At 40.9% G+C, this 16,992-nt stretch overlaps 1 protein-coding gene across 10 annotated transcripts in view; it reads left to right on the top strand.

The window, feature by feature from the left end:
* LOC109561551 (zinc finger protein 791-like) overlaps positions 1-15,654 on the top strand; it is a 71,753-nt gene extending 56,099 nt beyond the window's left edge. For 9 of the 10 annotated variants that reach the window (XM_019964083.2, XM_019964084.2, XM_070792742.1 and 6 more), the window contains 3 exons: positions 10,898-11,024; positions 11,199-11,259; positions 11,642-15,654. In XM_019964083.2, coding sequence (XP_019819642.2) covers positions 10,898-11,024; positions 11,199-11,259; positions 11,642-13,292 — 1,839 coding nt within the window. In that variant the 3' untranslated portion in view covers positions 13,293-15,654. The remainder of the gene's footprint in view (positions 1-10,897; positions 11,025-11,198; positions 11,260-11,641) is intronic. The other variant, XM_019964086.2, reaches the window with a different exon arrangement.
* Positions 15,655-16,992: the final 1,338 nt, after the last annotated feature.

The following is a 16,992-nucleotide window of genomic DNA, read 5'->3' as shown; positions in this document are numbered from 1 at the left end:
TGGGGCTTCCTTGCTGCACCAGCTTTTCTCTACTTGTGGAGAGCAGAGGCTACCTCTAGTTGCTGTGTGCAGTCTTCTTGTGGTGGTAGCAGCTCCTGTGGCGTAGCCTGGGCTCTAGGACACAGAGGCTGCGTGTGGTTCCCAGGTCCTAGAGCACAGGCTCAGTAGTTGTGGTGCATGGGACAGCTGCTCTGCGACATGTGGGATCCTCCCACACTGGGGATCAAACCTGTGTCTCCTGCATTGGCAGGCAGATTACCCCTGAGCCACCAGGGAAGCCCCTGTGACAGCAAGTTTTCAACTGATTTGGTAAACTACAAAGGAGCCTGGTTGCTGGATTATACGGTTAAGTATTGTAAGAAACTGCCCGTTTTCCCATGAAGGCGTACTGTTTTCCATTCCCACCAGCAGTGAGTGAGGGTTCCTGTCACTCCGCATCTTCTCCATCCTTTAATGCTTATTCTCAGTTGTTGTTTTTTTAATTTTAGGATTTTGTAACAAGTATCTAGAAATGATATTATTCTTCTTTTATTTGCAATCCTAATGACATAAGACATGAGCATCTTTTCTTATGCTTGCTTACCATCCATGTGGCTTGGTGAGGGGTGTGTTCTGATATTTTGTCCATTTTTAATTGTGTGGTCTGTCTTATTGTTGAGTTTTAAGAGTTGTTTAGATATTTTGGATGCTGGTCTTTTATCAGATAAGTGGTTTGTAGAGATTTTCTCCCAGTCTGTAGCTTGTTTTCAGTCTCTTAACCCTGTCTTTCATAGAGAAAGCTGTCATTTTAATGACATCAGTTTACTGATTTTTTTTTTTCCTTTCATCAATCCTGCTTTTGTTGTGTTGAATCAAAAAACTCATCACCAAACTCAAGGTCACCAAAAAAAACCTCAAGGTCACCTAGATTTTCTCCTGTGGTTTTTTTTTCCCCCCAGTATTTTTTTTTTTTAATTGAAGTATGGAGTAACGGGCAAATTTGGCCTTGGAATACAGAGTGAAGCAGGGCAAAGCCTAATAGAGTTTTGCCAAGAGAATGCACTGGTCATAGCAAACATCCTCTTCCAACAACACAAGAGAAGACTCTACACATGGACATCACCAGATGCTCAACACTGAAATCAGATTGATTATATTCTTTGCAGCCAAAGATGGAGAAGCTCTATACAGTCAGCAAAAACAAGACTGGGAGCTGACTGTGGCTCAGATCATGAACTCCTTATTGCCAAATTCAGACTGAAATTGAAGAAAGTAGGGAAAACCACTAGACCGTTCAGGTATGACCTAAATCAAATCCCTTATGATTATACAGTGGAAGTGAGAAATAGATTTAAGGGACTAGATCTGATAGATAGAGTGCCTGATGAACTATGGATGGAGGTTCATGACATTGTACAGGAGACAGGGATCAAGACCATCCCCATGGAAAAGAAATGCAAAAAAGCAAAATGGATATCTGGGGAGGCCTTACAAGTAGCTGTGAAAAGAAGAGAAGCGAAAAGCAAAGGAGAAAAGGAAAGATATAAGCATCTGAATGCAGAGTTCCAAAGAATAGTAAGAAGAGATAAGAAAGCCTTGCTCAGCGATCATTGCAAAGAAATAGAGGAAAACAACGGAATGAAAAAGACTAGAGATATGTTCAAGAAAATTAGAGATACCAAGGGAACATTTCATCCAAAGATGGGCTCAATAAAGGACAGAAATGGTATGGACCTAACAGAAGCAGAAGATATTAGGAAGAGGTGGCAAGAATACACAGAAGAACTGTCCAAAAAAGATCTTCACAACCCAGATAATCATGATAGTGTGATTACTCACCTAGAGCCAGACATCCTGGAATGTGAAGTCCAGTGGGCCTTAGAAAGCATCACTATGAACAAAGCTAGTGGAGGTGATGGAATTCCAGTTGAGCTATTTCAAATCCTAAAAGATGATGCTGTGAAAGTGCTGCACTCAATATGCCAGCAAATTTGGAAAACTCAGCAGTGGCCACAGGACTGGAAAAGGTCAGTTTTCATTCCAATCCCAAAGAAAGGCAATGCCAAAGAATACTCAAACTACCGCACAATTGCACTCATCTCACATGCTAGTAAAGTAATGCTCAAAATTCTCCAAGCCAGGCTTCAGCAATACATGAACCGCGAACTTCCAGATGTGCAAGCTGGATTTAGAAAAGGCAGAGGAACCAGAGATCAAATTGCCAACATCCGCTGGATCATGGAAAAAGCAAGAGAGTTGCAGAAAAACATCTATTTCTGCTTTATTGACTATGCCAAAGCCTTTGACTGTGTGGATCACAATAAACTGTGGAAAATTCTGAAAGAGATGGGACTACCAGACCACCTGACCTGCCTCTTGAGAAACCTACATGGAGGTCAGGAAGCAACAATTAGAACTGGACATGGAACAACAGAATGGTTCCAAATAGGAAAAGGAGTACGTCAAGGCTGTATATTGTCACCCTGCTTATTTAACTTATATGCAGAGTACATCATGAGAAATGCTAGGGTGGAAGAAGCACAAGCTGGAATCAAGATTGCCAGGAGAAATATCAATAACCTCAGATATGCAGATGACACCACCCTTATGGCAGAAAGTGAAGAGGAACTAAAAAGCCTCTTGATGAAAGTGAAAGAGAAAGTGAGGAGAGTGAAAAAGTTGGCTTAAAGCTCAACATTCAGAAAACTAAGATCATGGCATCTGGTCCCACCACTTAATGGCAAATAGATGGGGAAACAATGGAAACAATGTCAGACTTTATTTTGGAGGGCTCCAAAATCACTGCAGATGGTGATTGCAGCCATGAAATTAAAAGATACTTCCTCCTTGGAAGGAAAGTTATGACCAACCTAGATAGCACATTCAAAAGCAGAGACATTACTTTGCCAACAAAGGTCCATCTAGTCAAGGTTATGGTTTTTCCAGTAGTCATGTATGGATGTGAGAGGTGGACTGTGAAGAAAGCTGAGCGCCAAAGAATTGATGCTTTTGAACTGTGGTGTTGGAGAAAACTCTTGAGAGTCCCTTGGACTGCAAGGAGATCCAGCCAGTCCATTCTGAAGGAGATCAGTCCTGGGTGTTCTTTGGAAGGAATGATGCTAAAGCTGAAACTCCAGTACTTTGGCCACCTCATGCGAAGAACTGACTCATTGGAAAAGACTCTGATGCTGGGAGGGATTGTGGGCAGGAGGAGAAGGGGATGACAGAGGATGAGATGGCTGGATAGCATCACCAACTCGATGGACATGAGTTTGAGTGAACTCTGGGAGTTGGTGATGGACAGGGAGGCCTGGCGTGCTGCTATTCATGGGGTCGCAAAGAGTCGGACACAACTGAGCTACTGAAATGAACTGAACTGAATTGATAGCTGATTTATAATGTTGTAGTTACTCCTGCATAACAAAATGATTCACTTACATATTTTTTAATCTCTTCCATTATGGTTTATCATAGGGATATTGAATATAGTTGCCTGTGCTTTATAGTAGGAGCTGCTTGTTTATCCATTCTGTATATAAAAGCTTACATTCGCTAACCTTAACCTTGTAGCTTATTTATTTTATACATCTGTACCTCTTAACTTCCTACCCTTATCTCCCCTCCCCACTTCCCATCCCCACTGGTAACTGCTGGTTTGTTCTATCTGTGAGGCTGTTTCTGTTTTGTTATTTTCATTTGTTTCCTTTAGATTTCACCTGTAAGTGAAATCATACAGTATCTGTTTTTCTTAGTCTGACTGACTTAGTACCCTCCATCTATCCATGTTGTTGTAAATAGCAGAATTTTATTCTTTTTTACTGCCAAGAAGTATTCCAGTGTATATATGTACCACATCTTTATCCATCAGTGTGTTGATGGATGACATTTGGGTTGCCGCCATATCTTGGCTATTTTAAATAATGCTGCTATGAACACTGGGGAGTGTGTATCTTTTTTAAAGTGCTTTCATTTTCTTCAGACATATACCCAGGCATGGAATTGCTGGATCATATGGTAGTTCTTGGGCTTCCCCGGTGGCTCAGTGGTGAAGAATCCACCTGCCAATGCAGGAGATGCAGGTTCAATCCCTGGGTTGGGAAGATCCCCTGGAGAAGAAAATGGCAACCCATTCCAGTATTCTTGCCTGGGAAATGCCATGGCAGTGGAGCCTGGCAGGCTACAGTCCATGGGGTCACAAAGAGTCGGACATGACTTAGTGACTAAACAACAACAGTTTTATTTTAAGTTTATTGAGAACCCTCAACACTGTTTTCCCTATTAGTTGGCACTAATTTACATTGCTGCCAAGAGTGTACAAGGGTTCCCTTTTCTCCACATCCTCACCAACGCTTGTTATTTTTGGCTTCTTAATGGTATCCATTCGGACAGGTGTGATGGGATTGCTAATTGTCTTGATTTGCATTTCTCTAGTGATTAGTGATGTTGAGTATCTTTTCATATGCCAGTTTACCATCTGTGTGCCTTCTTTGGAAAAATATCTACTCGGGTATTTTGCTCATTTTTAAAAAGGTGGGTTTTTTTGGCTGCACCACACAGCAGATAGGATTTTAGTTCCCCAACTAGGGATTGAACCTGTGCCCCTGTGTTGGAAGTGCACAGTCTTAACCACTGGACCACATGGGAAGTCCCCCTTTTGCTAGTTTTTAATCAGGTTATTTTTTTTTCTGGGAGTTGTATGAGTTGTTTCTGTATTTTGGATATTAACCCCTTATCAGTCATTAACATTTGCAGATATCTTTCTAATTCAATACATTGTCTTTTCATTTTCTCAATGGTTTCTTTGTCAATGGTAAGTTTGATTAGGCCCCATTAGTTAATACTTGCTTTTGTTTCCTTGACCCCACCCCCTCACCCTCTGTTCCACATTTTTCCCTATGCATCTCTTCCAAATTTGGCTGTTCCTGAGTTGTATCCTTTATCATAAACCAACCATAGTAAGTCAAGTGTCCTCCTGAGTTCTCAGAATTATTCCAGTAAATTAGCAAACCTGAGGGAGTGTCAAGGGGATCTATGAATGTACAGGCAGCTGAGTAGAAATGTCAGTAGCCCAGGCACCTTGTTTGTGGCCAGCAGCTTAAATGGGGGCAGTCTTGTGGCAGTGAGTGTTCAATCTGTGAAGTCTAACGCTAACTCCAGGGAGCGTTAGAATTGACCTGAATGGGTGGCCACATATTTTGATGACCTAGAGTTGGAGCAGTAATGTTAAGAGATGCCACACATATTTGATGTATGGAGCGGGGGAGACCTATCACTGTCACGGGCTCTTTTGTCCTCTACTCCGACATTTGGAGAGCAAGAATATCTTGGGCATATTTTTAAATGGCTGTTTTTTTGTCTCGCTGATTTTGGAGACAGCAGTGTCCCCATTACCTAAATTCTCTGATGGTTCTGGGTCTAAGAAGAGTTGTTGGTATTTAGTTAGTTGGTGATTATCTTGTGAGGATGCTAATGCTAGCTTCTAAACTCCATACATGACCAAACAGGAACTGGAAGTCTCTGACCTCAATTTTTTTTTAACTTTGTATTTTATATTGGAGTATAGCTGATTAACAAACACTCTTGTGATAGTTTCAGGTGAACAGCAAAGAGACTCAGCCATACACATATATGTATCTGTTCTCACCCAGACTCCCCTTCCCATCCAGGCTGCCACACACAGAACATCAAGCAGAGTTCCCTGTGCTATACAGCAGGTCCTTGTTGGTTTTCCATTTTAAATATAGCAGAGTGTACATGTCCATCCTCGTCTGCTGACAGCTTTGTACTTTTATTCCTCTTTATTCCACTTTGTGCCCCACATCTGTACAAAATGCTAAGAAAACCTAAGGGTTCCTGCCTTTGGTGCCGGCAAGCAAGTAAGGCCATAGTAGTTTCTTCCCAGGAGTATGCAAACTCTCACCCTAGCCTACCCTCTAATCTCAATTAAAAAAAAAAAAATCCAGGCCAGGCACCTTATCTTACTCTCTGAAGGCGTTTCCCATGCTTGAGAAGCCCACCCTCCCCTCCCCAGACACTTGGATTATGAAAATGAAAAGCGTCATACACTCTTGACATTGAGTGCATGTTGTCATCAGTCTAGACATCTGAGCCAAATCTTAGATGTAGTCCACATGCTTGTGCAGGAGACTGTAAGACTTACAGAAGAGGGAATGTGGCTTTTCTACTGTAACACTACTTAATCATTCTATTGAAAAATCCTTCACATCTTCCTATACCAGTTCATGTCACCTTTTATATATGTTTATTAAATACACAGATAATCTATTTTTGGCTGCGCTGGCTCTTCCTTGCTGCCTGCAGGCGTTCTCTAGTTATGAGAGGGGAACCACTCTTCACCGGCAGCGCACACACCTCTCACTGTAGTGGCTTCTCTTGTGGAGTGTGGGCTCTGGGGCCCGTCGGCTTCAGGAGCTGCAGTGTGTGGGCTCTAGAGCGTAGGCCCAGTAGTCGTGGCCCACAGGCTTAGTCGCTGTGCAGCATGTGGGATCTTCCCAGATCAGGGTCTGTGTCTCCTGCACTAGAGGGCAGACTCTTCACTGAGCCACAGGGAAGCCCCAGCCTTTATTTTTAAAAAATAAGTGCAGGGGTGAGGTTATGTAACCAATTCTTTCAAAATAGACCTCTGTCTTGTTAGCAGTTTTTGCTGCCAGAATCTGAGTTAAAACTCAAGATTGCCCCATCACAGGGCAAACACAGTAAAATTATGTTCTTCTCCAAACTTCATTAATTCCTTTTTTTTAAATCATCACATATTTTCCAAAAAAGAATGTACAAAATGCTTTATTGGAGTGTGTAGCAATAATAAGAGTATACAAAGTAAACATCTTTGTAACCGTGAAGATTCATAAGTGGGCCTTCGGGCGGTTTTTAGAGTCTTTGATGTTCTGCTCCCCAGCTCATCTCCATGCTGCCCATAGAGGATCTCTGTTGATTCTTTAGTCATACCTTTACCATCTGCTCTTTTCACTATTCAGTGTTGTTTTAGTCTTGTCTGCTTTAACCTTTCAATAAGTATTAAATTACATTCAAAATGTTTTTTGGTTGCTTTTAGCAGCAGACATTTGATACACACCTAGTGTCTGAGACTGGGGGCCAGTCAAGGTTCATCCATTGCAGTGGTTATGGGGTTTGGGCTTTTTCCAGTTTACTTATTTATGTATTCTTTTTGGCCATGCTGAGTGGCTTGTGGGATCTTAGTTCCCAGGGCTCTTGGCAGTGAAAGTGTGGAGTCCTAACCACTAGACTACCAGGGAATTCCCCCTAGTTGAATTTTTAATCTCATTGAAAATATATTTTCTATATTCTTGTTATCGGTCTCCAAGTACAAATACATGTAAATTCTCTGGACTCTGGAGGACAACTGATGGCGATCCAGTTCAGATTTACAGGAAATGGCAGTGGGGTGCATCAGTTGATGCTTCCTCTACTCATGCCTAATGTACATATTTGTCATCTGTGGTCATCAACACTTGGGATTATTTAGTTAACTAATTTTTGTCCTTAGAGTGAAATATAATCTGCTTGACATGTTGCCTCATTATTCCCTATTACTAAGCAAATGGACATTTTTTCATGTGTCGTCTCTCATCTTCTGTAAAACAGGTTTGGTTATTTTCCCATTATTTTAAAACTATGGTGTCCATCTTCACATACTAACCTTTTAACATCTGTATTGTCTTCTAATCTTTTGTCTTATAACTCCCTTAGTTTTAATATGTTTGCATTGGTCAGGTTCTTGCTTCAAGGCTGTTTTTTCTTTTTCTTAAATGAGAGAGTTCTCCCTATTTTTGGATCAATGAAGCATTACCTGGGACTTGTAAAAGTGTCCCAGTTTAACTGTTCACATTTACATCTATAATGAATTGGCTATTGTCCATGCAGTACAAGGGGGTGATACAGTGCATTTCCCAGTTAGATAACAGATTGTTTTAGATATATTTCTGTAGTGGGAACATCAAGAACATCTTTCATATTTTCATCTATCTCCTTTAATGTTATCCAACAAAAATAAAATTTTTCCATGAGGATTATTAAATACCTCATTCATTCTTTTTTAATACCTAATTAAATGTGTTCTTAAAGAAGCCAGATGCAAGCTTCTAGATATTCTTTCCTAGTGTAATCACATAGGAGGGGCTCAGTCCTACAAGCAGCAGGTTGTGACAATACATGTAAAATACTAGCTCATTAGAAACAATACCCAAGAGTGATTGGAGGGGGTGGTGCGCAGATCATGTAAGTACTCTCTGCTGAGCATAACAAAATTCAGTCACTGAGAATGAAGAGAGTTTGTGATGTACTATAAACAATTGAGATACACCAAACCATTCTTACCAGTTAGGTTGGTGGAAAATGAAGTGAAAGTATTAGTCGCTCAGTTGTGTCTGACTCTTTGAGACCCCCATGGACTGTAGCCCGTCAGGCTCCTCTGTCCATGGAATTCTCCAGGCAAGAATACTGGAGTGGGTCATCTTTCCCTTCTCCAAGGGATCTTCCCGACTCTGGGATCAAACCCAGGTCTCCTGCATTGCAGGCAGATTCTTTACTGCCTGAGCCACCAAGGAAGCCCTAGATTGGTCGGGTCACTTATAAATCCCGGTTCCCAGATAACCAACTAAAGACAAACACTGTGAGCAGGCATTCCTAAGAATCAGCCCTCCCAGGCCTGCTAGTGTGACTCTCTTCTGCACACTTTATAATAGGACACCATTAGGAGCAAGCACTCGGAGAAGGCAATGGCACCCCACTCCAGTACTCTTGCCTGGAAAATCCCATGGATGGAGGAGCCTGCAAGGCTGCATGCAGTCCATGGGGTTGCTGAGGGTTGGACACGACTGAGCGACTTCACTTTCACTTTTCACTTTCATGCATTGGAGAAAGAAATGGCAACCCACTCCAGTGTTCTTGCCTGGAGAATCCCAGGGACGGAGGATGGGCTGCCATCTATGGGGTCACACAGAGTGCGACATGACTGAAGCAACTTAGCAGCAGCAGGAACAAGCACTGTGGACCCACTATAGAAAGAGTAATTAGAGTTGGCCAAAGCAGGAAGTGGTTACTTCCTCACAGGTTTAACTACAACATGAACATGTGAAAATTATTTCTGCATTTCTTCTGTGATCACTAAAAGTCTTACTGTTCTATAATGGTAGGGTCCAGGGCACCTTGAGAGAAATGCTACACAAATGAAAGAAGTGTTTCCATTTAAGACCATCAGTTCCTGTGAGAGAAACAAGAAATGGGGATTTCTGGTTCTGTGCCATAACTGAATGAAGAAATCCTACCATTGTAATGACTGTGAGGGAACCTTTGCTCTGTCCTGTCCATGTGGATATCAGTAGGTTAGTTAGTGATGACCTTTTACAGAGTCCAGTGTTTAGGGAAATTATGTGGCTGAGGGATTCCTCTGCCCAGAGGCTCAGCTGTTACTTTCCTGTGCCCCACAGAAGGTCATGGAAATGAGAGCAGTGGAGAGGCTGCCTCTTGAGTGAGTGGCTGGTTGAGAATCACTGCCTCCTATAACTGGAGAAGGGAAGCTTTATGTTCTTTTAGAGGAAAGAACTACTGAACCCTTGGTATTTTATAATGAAGGGCACATTCACCATCAGGCCATTGTGGTCTTCAGCAGACTCCCTTGCAAATTGCAGTTCTTACTCAGTTCCTCAAGGTCCAGGGTACACTGTTATGATTTTGCCAGAAAAGGCTCTTCTGGCATCTTATCTTTGCAGTGTATTCACATAGATGTGGTAAAGATGGTGTGAAGCTGCTCTGAGGCACATGAATATAGAGATTTTGTCTAAGTTGCCGTGCCTTCGCTCATGCCTGAGCACTAACTTCAGAATAGCTTCCTAGTCCCATGAAATAGGACTGTGAAATAAAAAGGAATAACTGAATCTCTGTCAAGTAAGTAAAGGTTAATACTTTCCCACAAGATTATTTTCATTCATTATCTGATCACTACTTTTTTTTTTTTTTAATTTAGCTGTGCTGGGTCTTTGTTGTAGCACATGGGATCTTTAGTTGTGGCATGTGGGGTCTGGTTCCTTGACCAGTGACTGAACCCATCCCCTGCATCAGGAGTGTGAAGTCTTAGCCACTGGACCAACGGGGAAGTCCCCTGCATCTGACTGCTTCTGGTAGCCTGGATTCCTTCAGGACAGTATGGTCAGCTGGGCCTAACAATAAGCTGGATTTACATAGGACTCTTGGCCTCTCATGTTTGATGATGGGAGTAGAAGAAAAAACTTTCAGTTCTTCACTGTTTTTTTCCATTAAAACCCCATGCATATGTGACCCTGTGCTTAATGGAGTACTGTGTGATGTGGTGGGTATTAAAGGAGATGAGTTTTTCTCAGTAAGAACTGACAGTCTTAAAATGGAAATATTTCTTTCATTTGGAGTTCATATTGCTCCAGCATGCTCTGGACCCTGCCATTAGAGAATAGCAAGACTTAAGTGATCATAGTAAAAATTAGAAATAATTTTCATGATGCTGTTAAGTTTGTGAGGAGGTGGTAGAGAGTAAGAATTTTGATTATCCCCGGGCGGTGGCGGCGGCGCGGGGGAAGGGGCGGGAGGGGGCCGGCCCTCTCCTCCCACCGCGCTCCCGCCGCACACGCTTCCAGCACCGAGCTGGCGGCGGCCAGGCGGCGGGGCCAGCCCCGCTCCCTTCTCGCCACCGGCGCCGTTCTCGGCCAGGCGAGCGCGCGCCGCGATGGCCCGGGCGGAGCGGGGCTGAGCCCGCCGCAAAAGATTTAAAAAAAAAAGAATTTTGATTATCAGGTCACAGAATAAGTAAGTTTCATAACAGCAGCACATGTAAACTTACGGATGGACTACAGTTCCCAGTACTGTCCATCTCACCCATCTTCCTGTACACATATTTGTGATGTTTTAGGACCCAGTGGCCTTTGAGGATGTGGCTGTGAACTTCACCCTGGAGGAGTGGGCTCTGCTGGGGCCTTCGCAGAAGAAACTCTACAGAGATGTGATGCGGGAAACTTTGAGTAACCTGGCCTTAATAAGTAAGGATGATGACATTCCTTCACTTAGAGAACAAGTGCTTCCTGCCCATCAATGTTGTTCTCAGATTTGGAATGGGGAAAGGGAATTCTTTGGTAAATAAATCATACTTTGAGGTCATCATAGACGTGTGAAGTAATAATTAATTTACTGATCTTTTGGGGTCTGCATTTTAGGGGATAAATGGGAGGACCATAACACTGAAGATCAGTACAAGAACCAGGAAAGAAATCTGAGGTGAGTTGTACTTAAAATGTGAAGCTGTGTCCCACGTGGGAATCTCATGTCATGAAAATTTAAAAACAAGTGGAAACAAAAGGGCACAGTTTCAAATTTATTTGTCAGAAAATTTTAACCAAAAATGTTTTCTTATGTCATGGATGTTGTTTCCCAAATAGTTTACTTTGAAACATATTCAGAGACTGCATATATAAATATCACTATGATAATAGCAATGGTTGAACTTTCTTACAGAGCATTCAATATATTCACTTTTAAAAACTATATAGTGCATAAAACCCTACACTTTCCTTGTAAATGGTAAAAATGTAAAACTACTATTTATTATAAAATCATTAAAAAATCATTAACAGTGTGTTTCTAATTTCTTTTTTAACAGAAGTCATATATTACAGAGACTCTGTGAAAGTAAAGAAGGTAGTCAGTGTGGAGAAAACAGCGGCCTTATTCCAAATCTTAATCTGAACACGAGAAATTCTACTAAACCATGGGAATGCAGTGTGTGTGGAAAGGTCTTCATGAGTCGTTCATCCCTTAATAGGCACCTGAGATCTCACACTGCACCCAAACCATCCAAGTATCATCAGGAATATGGAAGGAAGCCTTATAAATGTAGAGTGTGTGGGAAAGCCTTCAGTTATCTCCAGCCTTTCCAAAAACATGAAAGTAATCATGGTATAGAAAAATCCTATAAATGTAAGGAATGTGGGAAATCCTTTAGATACCGTCAATCTGTTCGAAAACATGAACGAACTCACACTGGAGAGAAACCCTATCAGTGTAAACAGTGTGGAAAAGCCTTTCGATACCATCAAACCTTTCAAACGCATGAAAGAACTCACACAGGAGAGAAACCTTATGAATGTAAGCAATGTGGTAAAGCCCTCAGCTGTCCCAGTTCCTTTCGAAGCCATGAAAGGACTCATACTGGAGAAAAACCCTATGAATGTAAAAAGTGTAGTAAAGCCTTCAGTTGTCCCAGTTCTCTTCGAAAACACGAGAGAACTCATACTGGAGAGAAACCTTATGATTGTAAGGAATGTGGAAAAGCTTTTATTTCTCTTGGAAGTTTTCAAAGACACATGATAACACATACTGGAGTTGGACCTTATAAATGTAAGGACTGTGGGAAAGCATTCAATTGTCCCAGTTCGTACAGAATACACGAAAGATCTCACACTGGAGAAAAACCCTATGAATGTAAACAATGTGGTAGAGCCTTCAGTTGTTCCAGTTCATTTCGAACACATGAAAGAACTCACACTGGAGAGAAACCTTATCAATGTAAGGAATGTGGAAAAGCCTTCCATTGGCTCACCACTTTTCAAGTCCACGTGAGAACTCACACTGGTGAGAAACCATATATATGTAAGCAGTGTGGTAAAGCCCTCAGTTGTCCCACTTCCTTTCGAAGACATGAGCGGACTCACACTGCAGAGAAACCCTATGAATGTAAGCAGTGTGGAAAAACTTTCAGTTCTCCTCTAGGTTTGCAAATACATGAAAGAACTCACACTGGGGAGAAACCCTATAAATGTGAGAAATGTGGGAAAGCATTTGTTTCTCTCACAAGCTTTCGAAGACACATGATGACGCACACTGGAGATGGACCTTATAAATGTACGGAATGTGGGAAAGCATTTAATTGTCCTAGTTCATTTCGAATACATGAAAGAACTCACACAGGAGAGAAACCCTATGATTGTAAAATATGTGGTAAAGCCTTCAGTTGTTCCAGTTATGTTCAAGTACATGAAAGAACTCACACTGGAGAGAAACCCTATGAATGTAAGGAATGTGGGAAGGCATTCATTTACCGCACAACCTTTCGAGGTCACTTGAGAGTGCACACTGGTGAGAAACCATATAAATGTAAAGACTGTGGGAAAGCCTTTAGTCGACCCAGTTCATACAGAAGTCATGAGAGAATTCACACTGGAGAGAAACTTCTTGAATGTAAGCACTGTGGGAAAGCCTTCAATTGGCCCACATCCTTACATAAACATGTCATGAGAATGCACACTAGATGAATTATAACTGATAAATACAGCAGAGTTTTCTAGCTTAACAAACACATTCAAAGTCATGTTAAAACTACTGGAGAGAAATGCTATAAAGTGTAAATAACATGGGAAAGCCTGATGTGGATTAATTAACATATAATAGTACTCCAAAAAATTCACATGAAATAAATGTTTTAAAAGTTAAAAATATATCCTCTTTATTAGTGGCTTATTCTGAAACTCAGCCGTTAGTTATGGATTCTACTTGTTAACTTTGCAAATGAAGACTGAGTTGAAACAATTCTGTAAGAACTCTTCAAGCAATAGTACTTAGCAAGTTTAGTGGGTAGTATTTTTCCTTAAACTAGCTCATAGAATTTTTGTCTTTCCATTTTGAAATTGGCACTGTGGGTGAACTGGAATATAATGTAATGTGCCAACATTATATAGTGTGCCAAAATAAATAATTTTTAAATTGTTCTGTAAGTAAAGGGGTCATGGAATAATGACACTGGTGGTTGTTGGGATTTTCCTATTGGCTTCCTGTGGCAGGTACTGGATATTTCTTACCCACTGTAAATATTCCTCTTTCATTAGAAAAAGTTTTGTCAAAAGAGCCTTTTTCCATTTTCCTTGCTAATAAGTAGTTGGCATAAAGTTGTAAGTATGCAAAGTTTATCACAGAGTATAATCTTATTTGACTTAGTTACACCTTTTCTCTCAACTCTGTCATTCCATCTGACTGTGATTTGGGTAATAGGCTTTACATTAAGAAAAGAGACCCATGTTGACATCACCTTCATACTTAAATGAAGCACCTTTACATTGTGAGTTTGGTTATTTTAGATTTAAATTTATAACTACACCTTTGCACTGTAGTGACATTTTTTCCCCCAAGAGCACATTAAAAATCCTCCTACAGTATTCTGATATCACCATTTAGGGTCTCTTTCAGCCATAATGCAGTTAGAATAACTATAAGATATCTCTGAAGTCAACTAGTAGCATTACCATTCCTCCATTCATATTCAGCACCTACTATGTGCCTGTGCTGTGAACAAACAGTGAACATAACTGATGTGGTTCCTCCTGTCACAGGGCTTCAAGTCTGTGAGATTAAAAAGTAGCTAGAAATGTCATGCTATTAACATTTAAACTTTTATTTATTTTTGTAATAACACTAACAGACCAGTAAGTCTTTATATTTATGAAAAGAAGAGAGACCTGTGACAGGACCATAAAATGTAGATTGGAGATGGTCTCTTGGAGTGTGTTCTGTCAACATGAGTAATACGCAGTGACCTACATTTTCTAGAACCTGTTCTTTTTAGGGTTCTATGTTAGAATTCACTAGCCTCCCTTGCATGACTTATATTTATGAAAAGAAGAGAGACCTGTGACAGGACCATAAAATGTAGATTGGAGATGGTCTCTTGGAGTGTGTTCTGTCAACATGAGTAATACGCAGTGACCTACATTTTCTAGAACCTGTTCTTTTTAGGGTTCTATGTTAGAATTCACTAGCCTCCCTTGCATGACATCTGGAAGGCAAAGTAAAAAGGCCTTAGTTTTTGAGCCACATAGTAGTTTCACATATACCTGGTTCCAGCCCGTTTTCCTGATTCTGGCTCAGCCAGTCCAAAGTATCCTGGTTACCCCCACCAAATGACTTCCACTTCCTCAGACCTGTTCCACAACAAAGACCCAGCACAGTTTGGATTCTCCTTTAAGTGCTCATGTGTCCACTGGACAACAAATTTAAGACTGTTGAGGCTGAAAAAGTTTGGTGACGCACTGACTCCCCTCCTCTATATTGTATTTGTATAAGGTCTAATTTGTGTAGTAAACACTTGGTTCTGTTGATCGTGCTAGTGACCAAGTGCTCCTGATTCCACAGCGATAGCTATGATGGTGCCATCAAAGGAACCGCATGATCTGCTGTGTGTTCCTCTGCTGCGCTGTTCAGTGTATCTGTGACCCAGTCCTTCCATGTGAGAATCGGCACCTTCCTCTTACCAGATAAATTGTGGCTATTTCCAATTACTCAGTTAGTTGAACATAATTCCTCAGTACATTTTCAGTTATGTTTAATTGTATGTGACTGAAAACGATGTTCGTTTTTTTAGGTCTAATGCTTCTGTAGATTTTTAAGAAGTGTTTCATTAATTCTTTCAAAAAACTTCTATAGTAACAAATTAGGATATATTGAAACATCCTATTGTAATTGTGGATTTTTATATCAACTTGGTGTTTTTTTCAGGTTAATCATTAAACATTTTGACTCAGTATTACCATGTATATTTTTCTTTAGGCAGATTTTATTTTTCCATAGTATAATTTTTGTCAAAATGGATTTCTCATTTATTCTTAATTAAAATTTTCAATCTTTTTTTGTTAGTGCCTTCTTGCCAAAAACTGCCAGGTTGGAGGGGATATATGTATACCTATAGCTGATTCATTTCACTGTACTGCAGCAGCTAACACAACACTGTAAAGCAACTATACTGCAATAAGAAAATAAAATTTAATTAAAAAAAAAAAAACTACCAGGTTCACACTTGTATTCAAACAGAAGGGCGGAACAAATCACAATAAGGATGGCCACAAACCATAAATGATAATAGGTTGTATCGGTAAAAGATTGTCCAAAAAGTCATCTTACAGGATTTGGACTTGTGTTAGATATTATCTCCTTTTCAAAATTTCAAATCAACTGAGGCTTTATGAGTTTCGATAAGTTGTCAAAAACACAAACCCAACAAGGGATAAAGACAGTTACTAGTCCAAGCAAGGCTTTCCTGCTCAGAAACCATGCTCTTGGTGCTCATTTTTCACCATCACTCTTCTACTAGGCACTATAGGCTCAAAACATACACAATTTAGCAGAGATAGGGTGCTGTGCACTCCAGACATACGGGCATGAAACATGCTGGTACTCATTTCTGGGGGGAAAGAGATGGTTAATAAACAGCACAGTCTGGGTTTATAAATGAAAATTAGGGCTGTGAAGAAAGTAAACAACTCAGACTTACATGGTGGTATAATGGATAAGAACCTGCCTGCCAATGAAGAGGATGTGGGTTCAGTCCCTGGTCTGGGAAGATCCCACACGTCTCAGAGTAACTAACCTGAAACCGGCACGTCTAGAGCCTGTGGCACCACGACGAATGGTAGTCACCACTCGGTGCAACTAGGGAAAGCCTGTGTGCAGCAACAAAGACCCAGCACAACCAAAAAAAAATTTTTTTTAACAATGCTATAGGATAATAAGGACACTGGGAATGTGTGTCTGTGGAGGGCTGGGGCCTCAAAAGTGAGGATGTCATCACAGATCATTTTTTTTTTCCCACCATCTTGTGTCTTAAACACTCTGAAGAACTGCTTGGTTGCAGATGTAAAAAGTGGGGGCAATATTGACAGTCCTGCATTCCTGGGATTAACAGCAATGGTTTCCCATAAAGATAAGAGACATGGTTCATCTCCATTTTTGCCATAGTTAAAATGTTTTTATTGCATACAGTAGTAACCATGAGTCTTTACTGCATGTGACAGTAATCATACTTAACAGAATGAAGAATTGAAGACCTGGAGAGAAAGGACTTAGCCCCCAACAGGCCTTTCTTGCAACCCCACCTTAATTAGGAAGTACCCTCTAAGGCTGCACCTGCCCTCTGCCTACACACGATTGCAGAGAAGTGAGAGGGCTCTCAGGATCTGTCTTTTAAGT

The sequence above is a fragment of the Bos indicus genome, chromosome 7 (assembly GCF_029378745.1).
Source record: "Bos indicus isolate NIAB-ARS_2022 breed Sahiwal x Tharparkar chromosome 7, NIAB-ARS_B.indTharparkar_mat_pri_1.0, whole genome shotgun sequence".
NCBI lineage: Eukaryota > Metazoa > Chordata > Mammalia > Artiodactyla > Bovidae > Bos > Bos indicus.
Note: the sequence above shows the minus strand (reverse complement) of the source record. Positions and strands in the feature narration are given on the sequence as shown.